The 17,015-nt window shown below is 43.5% G+C and overlaps 1 protein-coding gene across 4 annotated transcripts in view; it reads left to right on the forward strand.

Annotated features, from left to right (window-relative positions):
* foxk2b (forkhead box K2b) overlaps nucleotides 1-17,015 on the forward strand; it is a 129,733-nt gene that overhangs the window by 58,682 nt on the left and 54,036 nt on the right. For all 4 annotated transcript variants that reach the window (XM_070857563.1, XM_070857561.1, XM_070857560.1 and 1 more), the window contains exons 2-5: nucleotides 5,043-5,237; nucleotides 7,475-7,628; nucleotides 9,733-9,879; nucleotides 10,025-10,218. In XM_070857563.1, the coding sequence (XP_070713664.1) occupies nucleotides 5,043-5,237; nucleotides 7,475-7,628; nucleotides 9,733-9,879; nucleotides 10,025-10,218 (690 nt within the window). The remainder of the gene's footprint in view (nucleotides 1-5,042; nucleotides 5,238-7,474; nucleotides 7,629-9,732; nucleotides 9,880-10,024; nucleotides 10,219-17,015) is intronic.

Raw genomic sequence — 17,015 nt, forward strand, 5'->3', positions numbered from 1 at the left:
GAAGACTATAGTATAACTATTCTGATTGCCTTCCCCCACCATTACCTTTTTCCCCACCATTATCTTTTTACTGAGGGGGGTGGTTAGTAATGATGGTTATGTGTGAAAACCCTCACGTGAGCTCCGATGATTCGAATACCAGCCCATTATTTTATCAGTTCCACTCTACATTAAAATGGGTTGAATCACAATTATGACGTGCCCAGCTCTGCTGTGTTGGTTAAATCCAATGAGCTAAAAAGTTCAATAGCCCCTGAAAACGGGCATGGGGATCGCGATGCATGATAGGCCCATGTTAAAAGGAATGCAGGAAACATTCAAACTTTGTGCTGCCTGCTCATTACAATGATTGTAACGTTCAGCTCAGCGCTGAATGCGCTGCTGAGTGGCTGAACGCTCAGCCCAAGTTTGTGTGAGGCTAGCTCCAATTAAAGTTAGCCTTCACTTCTTAAAGGCAATCTGCACCTCTTAAAGGGGGTGCATTCTGCCTGCAGCAGAATTGTGGTTGTGGAGGCAAGTGTCAAAAAGAAGAGTGAATAATGGCTTAATAGGCCAGAGAAAGGGCTCCAAGGTTCTCGGTCACCGTACTAGAGGCCTTCGTGCAGGGAGTGGAAAGGAGGAGACAGGTCCTCTATCCGCAGGAGGCCCTCCAGACCAACACTGCGAAGGCAATGGGAGCAGATGGCCGACTGGGTCACTGCCAGCAGTCCTGCCCAGAGGGCATGGATGCAGTGCTAAAAGAAGTTCACTGACCTCATGAGTGGTCAAAGTCAGCGAATGCATCTTCAAATGACATCTCATCCTAACTGCACCAATAGTTTCGCACACTGCTCAATGTACCACACCCGCATCACTCACCTATTAACAATCAATCAATCTCTCTCTCTCTCTCTCTCTCTCTCTCTCTCAATCACGACTGAAACCTCACATTCATAGCTTCACCTCACACTCACATACTTACCACTGCTGCAAGTTTCAAACCCACATCTCGCACCTTGCACACACTACCAGCTATTCAAACATAACTGACACATCACCGAAACACATTGCACCACACTCACTGACACACTTCCCTCTCTTGCAGGGCACGGTGGCTCATAACTGCAGGCAAACAGCAGCTAACCAGTGGGAGACAGGCTAGCATGCTCCCAGTTGTAGGAGACGGTGCTCGACATTATTGGAGGGGCTGTCACTGAAGCTATGGCTAGTGGCGAAGCTGAAACCATTGAAGATAAAGGTATGCTCATACCTAACCCTTCTCACATCTCACTTAACCCTTAGTCCACAATCTCTTCTCACTTATACAAGTTGCTGATGGTGTAAGCATGCACATCTTGCGCTCCCCCGCCCCGCATCACAACCCTACTCGTGTGACTTTCTCCTTTCAGATGCCCAAGAACTCCAACCTGGCCAGCCAGTGCAGGAAGGGCAAGAGGAGAGTGATGATGAAGAAGAGACACTTGTCACTTGATCTGACACTTGCAGGCACCAGTTCAGAAACTGGCACTGCATGTACTTTAGAGGGCAGCACAGAGCTGAGAGCTGCATGTGGTGAGTCACCGATAATGAATGGCCTGCAGCCAGGGCAGGGGGAAAGGTTAGCCCAGGTGCCAGTACCCCAGAGGGCAAGGTGACACTAGTTTTGCTGCAGAGGACTCGGATGGGGACTTTGATGGAGCGGCCTACAGAAGGATACTGGCATGCACACACAAATGCCTGGTGCATTGGCAGCCCTGCCAGAGAACTTGTCACTGTCAAGGAGTATGGAGGAGTTCGGCACTAACTTTGCGCAGAGCTTGGAGCCCATGATTTCCAGGATGGAAGTGATGGGGAACTCCATTAGTACATTTGTGGACTCAACCATGATGTAGGGTGTGATGGCCGATGTCTCGGCTTCCATTGCAGCAAAAGCGGAAGCGACCCAACACCTGTGTGCTGCAGTGGAAGCTCAGACTGCTCTCGTGCAGGCTTGGCTTGCTTCCATGCAAGCTCAGACTGCTGCTATGGTGGCTGCATTTACCAGTGTTGAAAAGGCCTTGCTGCTGGCATTGTTCCCCCTAATTATTTTGGGGTGCGTGACCGCTTTAAGAGGATTGTCCCACCCACCCCAGGCTCCCTTCCTAGGGCTGTGGTCTGCTCCAGAGTGCTCCCACCCAACTGGAAGCCAATCAGGCTGATGTCTGGGCAGGGATCCTGGCAACAAAAATACGCATGCTGCAGAGTTAAAACTCCACAGCATGAGGGGAAAACCCGAACTTCCAGGTTTCCCGTCCAAAACTCTCCTACGCAACCTGCCCCTGTCAAGATTGGGGCCGTTGTCTTTGATCCCTGCCACACACAACGTTCCCTAGCCACCGAATCCATCCCTTTCCCTGGCAAATGTCTGCGGCTGAACCAGACCGTTCACAACCTCGATGTCTTATTTCACCACAAGATGAGCTTCCGATCACATTGAGACCACCTACTTCCACTTTTGTAACATTGCCCAACTCTGCCCCTGCTCAGCTCATCATCTGAAATTCTCATCTATGCCTTTGTTAACTCTAGACTTGACTATTCCAATGCTCTCCTGGCAGACCTCCTATCTTCCACCAATGTTCCCATTAAGCTGTGCAGCGGTCCAGAGGTCCTGCGCATGCATGGAAATTTGAATGGGCTGTGCGCCCCCCAAAAAATTAGAGGGAACATTGTCTTCCACCCTACATAAATTGAGCTCATCCAAAACTCTGCCCGTATCCTAACTCTCAAAAGTCCAGATCACCATCACCACTCTGCTTACTGACTTAAAGTGGCTCCTGGTCCGACAATGGCTCGCTTTTTAATATATTCTCATCCTGGTTTTCAAATTCTTGCGTGGCCTCACCCCTCCACATCTCTGTAACCTCCTCCAGCCCTACAACTCATATCTCTGCACGTTTTCAATTGTGGCCTCATACCTATCCCCAATTTTAATCGCTCCACCATTGGCGGCCATGTCTTCTACATAGGCCCTAAGCTCTGGAATTCCCTATCTAAAGCTCTCCACGTCTCTACCACTCTCCTTGTTTAAGACGCTCCTTAAAACCTACCCTCTCTGACCAAGCCTTTGGTCATCTCTCCTAATATCTCCTTATATGGCTTGGTATTAAATTTTGTTTGATTACGCCCCTGTAAAGCACCTTGGGCTGTTTTACTACATTAAAGGCGCGATAGAAATGCAAGCTGTTCCTTTTAGCTGAAAGATGGTGAGGGGCAAAACATGAAAAAGGAGGTAGTAAAGTTTTTGACAAAAATACAAAACCGTCCACCTAAATTGGAACAATCTTGTTAAAATAACAATGCAGCTAAATTTTAATTTTGCAATACTGTGCCCAACTGCAAGTGAACTCTGATTTAGTTGGCCTTTTACGATCTGAGTTTGTGGTCAAGCAGTTTCATTTAGAGGCTTTGCAAGTTTTGATTCCCATAAACAATTTTTTTTTAACGCTGAAGTAACTGTCAATTCATAAACCTCATTAGGCTCTTGGAACTGAACTTTTCCCTGATTGCTTCTTTAACATGTTCATGTAGGAAGTCTATTTGTTTTCAGAATGTGATCGGAATAAAGGCAGCAATTTTTTATTTTAAAGCTATTACTAACATTGCTGTACAGGGTACTAGTGTGGCTGCATTCTGTGAATTTGATCTACAGATGGGGCTGTATCAGTTGTTGGTTCTTGGTATCTTGCCAAGCAACCAGGGAAAACAGCACCAGCTGATCAACATAGAGGACAGGGCCAGCCAATAACAAATGGGTGTGGTTACTTGAGGTTGTTTATGTAACAGTCCCTAGATTGTGCACAGTCCTGCTGGGGAACATTCAGTGAGACTGTTTATTCACAGTATCATCTATAAATAACCATTTGCTCTTTTGAAAATGAGAATTGCAGTTAGTGTTTATGGTAACTACATGATGGAATGTGTGAAGTCCATTTGTTTACTGACATTTTAGTCTGACCCTTTAAATGTGCTTCATTTTAATATTTCACTTCTGAAGTACCAATAGCAGTGCAATTTCATAGTTATTGAAAATCTTTTTTCTGTGTAAGAGAAATGACGTCAGTTTGATCTTTAATGAGTCTTTACTTTTTATTTTCCTAGTTTTCCAAGAAAATCTTGCTGGACGGTTTTAAGAATGAATCGCTAGCTGGTTTGTTGAATCTTGTAGATATGGTGTTGCTTACATAAGATGGCTAACTTGTGCAGTATCACTTGCTATAACAACTGTCTGAAAGATTGAGGTCAAGGACTTGCACAAAATAAAGCTTTGGACTGCTCATAATTGTGAGCTGCACAGGTTAAGGTCCAGAAAAGCAACGTGCAGTTTCTTTAAGCATTCTCGTAAGTTTTAAAATCTACAAGCTGAAAGAGTGCGTGCGTGTATCAAATTTAAAACATAGCACTAATGCAAGAGTTTTGTGAAATAGTATTTTAAATATTCCTGCTCATTCGGCATTTTCCAAAATAACTGTGTATTGTAACTGTGTAAGATGTGCAGATACACGGCTGGATTTTCAGCTTTGCTCATTTCGGAGCGGTAATGGCGGCGGGGCGGTAAGGTTTGCGCCCGGGAACAGTTTGCGCCTCAGTCAGCAAAATTGGGCAGTTCAGCCCCGAGTGGGGCGGAGCACTAAGGGAGGCGATACACACCTCTCTTAGGGCGCTAGGTCGGCTGAGCATGTGAAAATCCCGAGCTAAACAGCCGGCCTAGGGAGAGAGAGAAAACTGAAATAAAAACACCAAAATCATTCCCAATAAATAACACTCACCACCTCAACATAAATCGCCAAAACAATCACACTTACCTGAGGTCGACATTCCTTACCTCACTGCAGCCGCTACAGCTTGGACCACCTGCTTTTACAGGCGGTCCCAGCACAGCGCTCTGCAGAGTGTTGCCGCCCCTCCAGGCGAAAACAAAGGCAGCAAGAAGTGTAAAATCCAGCCCAAAATCTATATAAGGATAAAGGAACTTTAAAGCCAAGAAATAACAGCCTATTGAAAGGTGTGTTTGTATGTTCCAGATGTACCTTCAGGTTCCCCAGCACAAACATCAAGATCTCATTTACCGCACTGTGCAGCGAAAAAAAAGAAAAACCTGAGGCCCCAGAATCTCCAGTGAGGCCAGTGCAACCACAAATCTCCCCTCTGAAGATAAACATTCCAGACAACATAGCTGATCTGATCAGTCCCCTCCCTTCTCCTACTGGAACAATCAGGTAAGCTGCCGGATAACTCTGTTTCTACACTCCAATGTTAATTTATTAGTGTTAATTAAAGTCAAGCTGAGAGAGTTAGGAGAGGTGACAAATCTTCATTAAAAAGATGGGTTTTTAGATTTTAAAGATAAAGTGAGAAATGTTGGAGAGGAAGATTTGAGAGAGAGTGTTCCAGGGAGTAGTGCGATGTAGGTGATCTGCAACATGATGCCAGCATGTTTACTATATTATGTAAAAGTTTGGGGTGGCAATATGTAGCATTGCCATTCTCTACCTTTTTATGACCTTCCTCACAGGCATTAGATTCCTTTGATCTTCCTCACAGTCTCTGAACGTCTCACACTCACTGCAGACTCTCAACCAGCCCCATACTGCCCACTAATATTTCTACTGATCAGCCCTTCTTCCTTGCTGTTCCTTTTTTATGTAATGAGGGATCACCACGTTCACCTATTTCGGCTGCACTAGGACTCAAAACCTATCTATTGATCTCTCCCGTTGACCCTGCACCACCCACTCTATCTGTCCCACCGTCTCCCATCTCTAATTCCCTTTACCCCCTTTTTTTTTAGTATCTCTCACTTGGAATGTGCAGATTTGTTCCTATTTCGCCTGCTCCTGCTGCTGCTCCAGGCTTAAGTCTCATCAATGAGCCCCACAACCTTCCTCTGCTCCACTCTTGGTATTCCCACCATGGCACTAGCCACTGGCTCTCGCAGAGTAGCAACCCCAACTGCCTCGTCCCCTGTTAATGGCAACCAGCTTGTTCCTCCGGGCTTAACGTCCTCCCTACTCGTCATTTTCATCTCCTACCCACCCCCCAATCCCCAAGCTCCCACTGGTGGGTCGTCAACAGCTGGTCCACATAATATCGCCCTCCTAGAATTTTTGCTTTCTCACAAACAAGGGCTCTCCAACCAACCCCTAATTGAGGTGAGAGCTTCTAAAAGAGCTTGGAGCATGCCACTGCAGCTTCCAGCACGAGCTGACACAAATGTGCGATGGCTTCGAGGTGGGCGACTGGGTGACGTCATCAGGACCTGGCTCGCCATTTGGAGCCTGGACAGGAACATCGGTGGGGCCCTGGTACAGCAGAGGAGTGGAAAGGTCGTGGCGGACTTGCGATGAGGGATCGTGGCTGAGATTTGGTGGGTGATCATGACGAAGGTTCGGCGAATATTTGGTGCGGAAGATCATGGCAGAGGAGCAGTGAGGGATCGTGGCGGAAATGCGGCGAATGATAGGTACGGGTCAGCACAGGCCTGCCCACACTGTGATATGTATGCGCAATAGGTCTGTGCAGCAGAGCAAATCTCCAGTCATCCTGGATAAAGGCCTAGCTCTGTCAAGCTCATGTGGTGGCTGATGTGCAACGGTCACCACAGGTTTAAAAAAAAATCCGCGCACAGGCATCTGAGGAAAAATCAATGAATGGTCTGGAGCTGCCAGGAGCCTGGCTTACAGACCATGACTCTTTCCCCTTTCATTGAAGCCTCTTTGCCAAGCTACAGATTTCACACTGCCCCACCCAGACCACAACAGCAACATGGCTCTCATTGGCAAGTTCTACCTGTCAGGGTTTTCCCTCACTCCTCAGACATATTTTCTTCATTCAGTCACCTCATTCTCTTCCACACCTCCTACCTTTCATCTAAATTCCTTGTTGTCTACTGTCCTGCCAAGTCCCATGATGCTTTCCTTGCAGAGATCTCCTTCAACCTGTGCACTAAGCAATTTACTTATCCTCAGTGACTTTAACCACCAGCTTAGATCTCCTAATTCCCTCTTCTCAGACCACCCGCTCTCCATTTACTTGCCCTTCACATCAACTGCCCTACCTATATCCATGGCCAGCGGATTAAATTTAAAATCTTCAACTACATTTCCATTTACACCCTCCCTGCTTTTAAAAGTCTTGTAAAAACATATCCTTTCTATCAAGCTTTTGGTCATCTCACCTAACCCTCTCACTTAGGTTTGATACCTGTTCCTTTTTTCGCCTCAGTGAAGTACCTTGGGATGTCTTATCTATTATAAAGGCATTGTATATATTCCTCGTCCTCATTGTATTTTATATTGTTCTCATACTGCAGCTTGATCACACTATACTATTTTCAAAGTGAGTGCTACTATAAATAATCATTTAATTTTTCTTTTTAGTTCAGTTAGTAACTGGTTTTATGTTGCATTTCTGCTGCAACATTTGGCTCACTAAGACTGTTTGGTTTCATCAACAGTGCTGCAAACTCCTGCCCCTCCAGCCCAAGGGGTGCAGGTTCCTCTGGCTACAGAATAAGTCGTGGACTTCATTCTGACTTGCAAATAATGTCTGACCATACACAGAACAATTCAGAGAATGACAAGGAAACATCAGATGGAGACAGCCCAAAGGTCAGTACCAAAGTAGAGTTATTGCTTTAAAATCTGTTTGACCAACTATTTAGAATGAGAGGAAGAGAGTAGATAACCAGAGTTGTATGATGTAAAATAAAATATGTATAATTTTTTCCTCAGCAAATATGTGAAAGCACTTCGCACTCTGTTTTATATGTGGATACAAATGTTCATTTTTAATTGAATGGTACAGAGCACCCATCTGTCTGTTGTATCCGAGTGCGATGCAACTAATTCAGGAAGCTTGTTTTTTTTTCCCCACTGTGTGCTGAATGGTATTGCTGAAGCATAATTGAATTTTGTAACTATATTCATTTTCTGCTTCTGTTCCCCAGTCTCTTTCTCGCTCTTTCCCCCCCACCGGCCCTTATTTTTTACGTCCTGTGTGTGATTTCTTGATGTCGAGGGTAGGTAGATGAGCTATTCGCAGAGCTTTGCAGTGGTATGCTATGCTAGACACTGGAAGGTATATCTGTCCTGGATCTACTTGCCCTCCAAATTGCTGTTCTTCCCTATAAGGAAAGAATTAACTTCCATTTATATGGTGGCTTTCACGCCCTCTATACATCCCACAGCTATTCACAGTGAAGTATTTCTGAAGTGTAATCACTGTCATAATGTAGGGAAATATGACAACCTCTTTGTGCACAGCAAGATTCCACAAACAGCAGTGAAACAAATGACCAGATGATCTGTTTGTGATTTTTGATTGAGATAAATAATGGAGTACTCCCCAGCCCTCCTTTGAGTACCACCATGTGATCTTTTCTGCCCACCTGAGAGGGCAGGCGGAACCTCTGTTTAATAACTCATCCAAAATACGATGCCCTCAGTACTGCACTGATATGTCAGCCTAGATTATGTGCCCAAGTGTCTGGAGTGGTTTGGTACCCACAACCTTCAGAGGCAAGAGTGCTACTGACTGAACCATGGCTGACATTACTTGTATTGCATTCCGTTAAAACAGACATAGTTTGTATGGGGAAATTAAGTTTCTTGCTTATTCCATGCCAGATTTGCAGTAACAAGGGGATATAACAGCATTTTATAGCTTGAAAATCCCATATATTTTGACTACATTTTGGTGTTTTAAAAAAATGGTTGTACAGCATTAGTACATTAGCAGTATCAAATTTGTTTTACCTTTGGTTAGTAAAGTTGATTATTGTGCTGTTTCATGCGAATGTACTTCAAGTTGCCTTCAGAATTAAACTACGTGAAATTGTAAGTATGCAAGAGGGAGTCTATATTAGATGTTTTTTTAGTTTTCCATTTTAAAGGGGATTCAAAATAACTGGAGACATCTTGGGCAATGTAAATACTCAATCCATTTTCTGAAAGGGCAGCCTGCAAATTTAAGAGCCAGATTTATTTTCAATCTCCCTTTGGTGAGTTTATGTTTACACTGAGCATTGCTGGTCAGGTAAAGCATGGATTAGGTGCAGCATAACGTTTTGTTTGCTCTGCCCGAACAGTATGCCATGACCAATCTTCGAAGAGCAGTCCTTGTTGCACTAGTGTAATATGTTCTAATGCCCGTCTAAGTGAGATTGACCAGAGTTCCAGTTTGTTTTCTGCTATATAATTTACATCTGCATCCAATTGGCTCTTCGTGGAGTGCCCAAACTCAGTTCATGCATAACACTTTCAGCTAGGAGGAAGAGAGGAAAAGTCAGTCTAGGCTTTACTTGAATCGACTAAAATAATAAATTGATAATTTCAAAAAACATTGACCAAAACACATCACAAGTTTGTATTTTTAAAACCATACTGAAAAATGTAAAAGAGCTATTAGTAAATGTGTTAGTGTCTGTTTTAAAAAGCCATATCAAATTAATTAAAACCATTGAGTTATTTTCATAACATTGATTATGAATATGGAGCTTGGAAGCAGCACACAATATAACGGAATGTGATCAGTCAGAAATAACTTTTTTGGTGAAAGTGTTTTGACTATATTGAAAAGTATGAAAATATTCAGTTTTGAGCAATATGCACCACTAATGTTTTTAAGAAAAATGAAAATACTTTCAAGAATGAATGAATAAGCTCTGAACTTATTCCTATTTTCTAGAATTAATAGCATGTTCTTTGATGACAGGATGATGCAAAGCCACCTTACTCCTATGCACAGTTAATAGTTCAAGCCATCACAACAGCACCAGATAAACAGCTTACATTAAGTGGAATCTACACACACATCACAAAGAATTATCCATATTACAGGACAGCAGACAAAGGCTGGCAGGTAAACATAACGTCACAGTTTTGCAAGTACTAACAAAAATTGTGATGCAAGATTTCCTGTATGGTTTCAAAGTCATTTATGTAATTCAGTAGAATCTAATGTGTTCTGTTTGCTGAATGTTTTACCTTTCTCTCATTTCCTGTAGAATTCCATCCGACATAATCTTTCCCTGAATCGCTACTTCATTAAGGTACCACGTTCCCAGGAGGAGCCCGGGAAAGGCTCATTCTGGAGGATAGACCCTGCTTCTGAAAGCAAACTAACAGAGCAAGCCTTTAGGAAAAGAAGGCCAAGGGGAGTGCCCTGCTTCAGAACTCCCTTGGGACCTCTTTCTTCCAGGTGGGTAAACTGCACGGAATTATGTACAACCAGTATTTCTTGAATTTGATGTGTTCCGTCAAAGAGGCAGCAACTTATAATGGCTTTCAGCTTAAAAAAAATCTATTAATTGTAAATTCAGCATTTTGCTCAGTAAGTGTCTATTGTACTGGAATGTTATTTTCTGGTTAACATAGCCTAGTGGGTGAAATGCTGATGCTCAGACTGCCCTAGGTGTCTTTTTTTATGCCATTGGTAGTTAAGTATTGCAAGTAACCCTTAATTATAGCTAAATACAGACCGGGAAATGTGTATTTTAATTTGGTTTAATTCATGCACTAGTGAGATTCTTTACAACCAATACTAAAAATTGAACTCAGATTTACCAAGAAAAAATGCTTTTTTGGTTTACATTCAAGCAAAATGTGTAATTGGAACACTGATATTTAAAAAGGTTATATATAAAATTTCTATCCAGTAACACTGGTGTAAAATGTTACATATCTACAAACCCTAAATATAGGAATGGTGGTAGTTTTATTTTTATCCCTTTTTAATTAATTTCTCTGCACTATGGATATCTGTGTTTGAAGCTGTGTGTTCAGTCATAAGTATTTTATGCCACATTAAAACTTTCAGTGAAAATGAAAAAACGATTTCTTGTAGACATTTCTCAAATCTCAGCAGTGACTGAAATGAAGAATCTAAAATTGAAAGTGATGATGTTGCATTAATTCCCATGTTGGATATTTTGCAATGAGAACATTCAGTCAGTGTTGTGCAGCTGATGTCTTTCTAAATATAAAGCGCTGTATTAAATTGCATTATGGAGAGAAGAAGCATCCATTTACTGTGGTCTAGAAAGTCCTTTAGAGTGCCATCTGCTGGAATGCTAAATAAACGGAAGAAAGATTGTAAGTTCAGCAAGTACCCATGGGGGGGGAAAACTAGGGTGAGAATGTGCTCATTTAAAACTGTAGTGCATGTTATTTGTGCTGACATGATAGTCAGAAGTGGCTTCACCTGTGAAAGTCATAGTTATAACGTGATTCATTGTGTGAGTATTTGAGGTTTGTTGCTGATGCAATGACGAGAAACGCATGTGACATGCTCAATGGAACTGACCTCTATCCCGCAACCTGAATAAATTGAGAAAATGTGGAGTGGCAAATCAGGAAATGCAAAGATAGCATACTAACAGTCCAGCAAAAGCAAAGAAATGATGCATAAAATATAGAGATACTAGTCTAGAAGTTACATGTGCACACAACATTCCATAGTCTGCTATCTTAACACAGATTTTAGCCATTTAAAATAAATGGGTAACATCTCCATTGAAATAGCAGCGAGGGAATGTCATACTAATGTGTTAAACATTTATCTGCTGACATTGTTGGCAGTAAAACTATAGACACAGGCCGTAAGGTAAAGGGAACAGTGAGCAGTTAGGGAACATTGAGATGGTAGCTGTAGAATCCATAAAGTGTACAAAAAAATTAGCTTTGGGTAGGTTTCACTTAAGCCAATTGCAGGACATGTGCAAGTACTTGTCTCCTTCTCAACCTGAGTCTTGATCTTTATCCTCACTGTGCTTAACTCTTTTTAGTCCTTGAAGTTAGCATATGACTGATGGGGTTTTGCTTGCGGCTGCTTCTGAATTAAATATTGGGTGGATTTTCATTGTGGACAAATAAATCTTAGCTACTTAATTAGTCCTTATTTCTGGAGGTCAAGTCTCACCCAAAAAAAATTCTCAAAACCTTTCATACACCCACTAAAGGCACCAGATTATTTTCTGGGGATTCTGAGACATTCCGCCCCGGAAAATGTAACTTATGATTGGTGCATTTAAAAAAAATATATATTTTCCTGTCTGAGCCGCTTCTCTGCAATCTCCATTTGCACATGATAGGCTGTGGCAACACGCGGCTGGCAGAGAGAAGAACCCTTGCTGCCAGGGTAACCAGGATCAGGGACACTCTGGATGCCAACAAAGTGGGCTGGATGTTGCCAGCGATGCTGGCTGCCCTGGCGTTATGCCCAACCTACGGCCAAAGCCATCGATGCACTAAAAGCTAGCTGTGGCCCTGACTGCGTTGAGTGTGTCGAGCAATCCCATGCATGTGGAGCGATTCTGTCTGATTTCACAACCATTAGGACCATTAGATTCTGTCTGATTTCACCACCATTAGGACCATTAGATTCTGTCTGATTTCACCACCATTGGGACCATTAGATTCTGTCTGATTTCACAACCATTAGGACCATTAGATTCTGTCTGATTTCACAACCATTAGGACCATTAGATTCTGTCTGATTTCACCACCATTAGGACCATTAGATTCTGTCGGATTTCACCACCATTAGGACCATTAGATTCTGTCGGATTTCGGCACCAGGCCTCAAAACCTCCCTTGGGGAATATCTGCCTCACAGCTAGAGCCTCCTCTTCAACATTCTCTCTGCAAATCCATTCTGCATTAGTTATTGCTGTACACTCTACACTTCCTTTCCCTCTTTTGTCCGGACATGCCTTGGAGAAACATCTTGTTGGCCGGTAGAGGTAAACGTCCCCAATTGTATTTGGGGCTCATCACCTCCACCATTGGAGGTCTCAGAGTGCAGCATGGAACAGTGGCTTCCAATGCCCTACTGAGCCACTTCACAGATACTCGGGCCGTGTGTTCATTCTGTTGGCTGGAGAAAAATGTATTTCACATTTATTTAGTGTCAGAGGTTGCAGCTCCTCATCCACTATTTAAAGGAGTTTCTTCTCTACTTTTGGATAAATTTTAGTCCTAACACTACTGATCTTTGGTCACCTGATAGATAGATTGCGGGGGGGGGGGGGGAGGGGGAGCATTGAAGGACTTCCTCGTGGGTTTGCTATTGGGTTTGGCCAAAATAGCTATTCGTAGGTGCATGATGAGTAGGATCCACATGTGGAGGTTCACTCCGACAGCTTGCCTCTCTTTGTCTGCACGAGCAACCCTGTAGAGCGGTCACGTGGTGTTCACTAGTACACTTGCAGCCTTTTATGACCGGTAGGTGCTGCAGGATGTTAATTGCATTGTTAAGGAGGAAAATAATTATTATTTAACTGTATTTTCATTTTGTACTTATTTTAGTTTGGACAGATCATACATGCTAGTCATGTATTAGTAGTACAATAGATATAAAAGTGCAATAGATATGAAAGTATGTTTCAATAATAACCCACCACATTTCTTTCCTGCTTGTCTACTATGGTCTGCTATTTCTTTAATCCAACTTAATGTAATTGCTTCCAGTCGAGCATTGTTGTTGAGCATCATCCTAAATGGGAATGTGGTTTTTATTGCACAGAATCCACACGTGATGTACTTTAAGGAACAAATTTTGGTGATGAAAGAAATAAATGTGTATCTTGAGCTGAAATAAATAAATAGATGACCGCTCCACTTTGTTACATCAAAGTGATGAGTACAAAGTGGAGCGTCAAGCAGTCTCATGCACCATTCCAGTCCTGACATAACTGCAGGTAAAATCCAGTGGGACTTTTTGCAAACCTAACCTTCAGGTAGTGTAGCAAAAACAGAACTTACTATAAGTTATCTTGGTTTTGACGGGTCTCTGGGGAAAAATCCAATGGATAATGACCTGTAGCCATGTCAGGACTGAAGTGATCGTGTCAATACAATGCAGGATCCTGCTTCAAATTGAACAAAATTGGGAACCATTTGTTGATCCCTGCTCAGACTTTCCTACTTGTGTAGGCAGTGTTTTTTTTAATTTAGTAAATTTTAAAAACTATTTACAGTATTTGTGTTACTCTGGAATTGTTTTGAAGACTCGTCGTGCATTTGCCAGTGTCTGATTGCAGTTTGCTTTTACAAGAATTTGACCAACTCTGTTTTGGAATTTTTTCCCTTTCTGCTGAAGATTTCCCATGACTCATCTGGACAAGCCTCGTTCCACAATTTGAGAATCGTTACATACATTACTGTCCTTTGTGGACCGAGAGATGAAATGCCCTACTTAAACATTTTACAGTTTGTTACTTTTTAAAATACAAGCTGGAATAACAGGATGCAGCTGGAGACAATTGTAACCAACAGATGTATCATGGTGACCACTTGGAATACAGAAAGTATGAAGAAAATGCTAGTGAGGAATTGGTGTCCAAACTGCAGATTTTTGCCATCTTGTACATGCTCTAGCAGCCTGATTCAGCATTTCTGTATTTGACTTATGTACACATTGGTGAAAACATTGACTGGGAGAGCTCCACAAGGAAAAGAAATGTGTGAACATTTATCATTGCTGTTCAGTGAACATTTTGGATTGGTAAAAATTATTGAGTTCTGGCAGAAATGAGAAGGTTTTGTTAAAGAACTGCTCTGGTCATAATCTTGTAGAGACTTGACAACACACCTCTCTGATGTTGAAAAGTCTGGAATATTGGCCCTGCTAATGCTATCCTCATTAAACTCACTGGTCTCCATGGCTTTGCATGTGCTGAGCCCAAGGACAATAATGGGTTTGCTTTGTAGCTATTGCTGAACACTTGCTGGTGGTGGCAAGTAAAGTTGAGCTTTCTTGAGGATTTCCTTTTCCAGCAATTTTTGATGCTTGCTCCGGCAAGGATGAGATGAGATCACCAAGCCAAGAAGCTGAATATTTGTAACTTCATTGAGTTTTCAGGGCTTGATGTTTGGTGCATGGGCGATATTAAACCCTAACTTCCTTTACAGTTGTTGGCATGGTCTTCCCAATGCCAGAGGCGACACCATTTGATTGCCATTTTCCAATTTTGTATATATCTGATGGCAGTAATTTGCGCACCACTTGTTTCAGATGGGGGAATTGCAAAGTGGTCAATAGCAGAGGAAAGTTCTACCTTAATATCCACCAAATCATTGTTGAAGATGAAAAATCAGTCAAGCCATATATAATACCACGTAGGACCTCTAAATAGATTTGGGATAAAACAGGCATCCACATGGTTTATCCCCTTTGAAGAAAGTACACACACGAGTAAGCATCTCAATGGGTTGACCACGTCAGAGGCTGCATAGCGATGGAGGAGGACAGAGAGAGATAATGTGCCATAGTCACAGTCGGTTATGACTGGTTGGACCATTTTGGTGCTGTGGTAGAGATGGAAAACCAATTGGAAGAATTCAAAAAGGGAGTTGCAAAAGAGACGGTTGCGGATTTGGGAGGTTTCAGAGAAATGGAGGTTGCAGATAGGGCAGTAGTTTACAAGGACGGGGGTTGAGGGTGGATTTTTGTTGAGGGCATGGCATTATAGTGGTTTTATAAAGGAGGACTCAGTGTCCTAGCACAGGGATCCATTTACACCATTAGATAGCATGGGAGCCAATTAGGGTAGTTGAGTGGTCAGCAATTTCATAAAAATGGATGAAGAGAGCAAGCGATAGTTCTCATGGATGAGATAAAATGAGCTCCCTGAGGGCCATGGGGGAGAAACTAGATGGGGCCCAGGAGGAGGTTTGCCTTGCTGTGCAAGGGGAAGAGAGAGAAGCAACAGATGCAGTTCAATGGATATCTTCGTAACAAAGAGCTCCATGAGCTCCTCAGTCTTGTTATAGGTTAGGGTTGGTAGTGGAGAAAAGGAACTGTGACTTATCTTTGCTCTACAAGATTAATTTAAAATGGTGAGTAGTTTGGGGAGAGGGGAGTGTGCTTTGTAGAACACAATGGGCCCAAGTTTCCACATGATTCGCGCCTGATTTTTAGGAGCAACTGGTGGAGAACGGACTATTTTAGAAATCGCAATTCTCCACATTTTTTTTTCTGCAGTTCTAGTCAGGTAGAACAGTTCTAGTTTAGAACAGAATTTTTTCTTCAAAAGGGGACGTGTCCGGCCACTGATGCCTGATTTGAAAGTTTCCACAGTGAAAATGTACTCCAAACTAAAGTAGAATGGAGCCAGTGAAAATTTTTGTAGAACTGAAAAAACCTGTTCTACACATTAAAAAATCAGGCGCAGGTTACAAATTAGGCGTCCAGAACGAGGTGGGGGGGAGAGGGGGGGAAAAGGGAACTCATTAAATTCGACAATAAATCCTTATTTATACTTCTACAAATATTATACAAATAAATCCAACCTGAATAAACATTTATAAGCCACGAAAAGATTAAATAAACCATCTTCCTACCTGTGTGAAAGTGCTTCAGCCAGGGAGAATTCTGCAGCCGTTCGTGCCGCTGAGCGGGAGAGAGAGAGAGAGAGAGAGAGAGGGGGGGGGAGGAGAGGAGAGAGAGAGAGAGAGAGAGAGGGGGGGAGAGAGAGAGGGGAGGGAGGGAGGGAGGGGGGAGGGGGGGAGGAGAGGAGAGAGAGAGAGAGGGGAGGGAGGGGGGAGAGAGAGAGGGGAGGGAGGGGGGGAGAGAGAGAGAGGGGGGAGAGAGAGAGAGAGAGGGGAGGGAGGGGGAGAGAGAGAGAGGGGAGGGAGGGGGGAGAGAGAGAGAGGGGAGGGAGGGGGAGAGAGAGGGGAGGGAGGGGGAGAGAGAGGGGAGGGAGGGAGAGAGAGAGAGGGGAGGGAGGGGGGGAGAGAGAGAGAGGGGAGGGAGGGGGGGAGAGAGAGAGAGGGGAGGGAGGGGGGAGAGAGAGAGAGGGGAGGGAGGGGGGAGAGAGAGAGAGGGGAGGGAGGGGGGGAGAGAGAGAGAGGGGAGGGAGGGGGGAGAGAGAGAGAGGGGAGGGAGGGGGGGGAGAGAGAGAGAGGGAGGGGGGGAGAGAGAGAGAGGGGAGGGAGTGGGGGGAGAGAGAGAGAGGGGAGGGAGGGGGAGAGAGAGAGGGGGAGGGAGGGGGGGAG

The sequence above is a fragment of the Pristiophorus japonicus genome, chromosome 16 (assembly GCF_044704955.1).
Source record: "Pristiophorus japonicus isolate sPriJap1 chromosome 16, sPriJap1.hap1, whole genome shotgun sequence".
Taxonomy (NCBI): Eukaryota; Metazoa; Chordata; class Chondrichthyes; family Pristiophoridae; genus Pristiophorus; species Pristiophorus japonicus.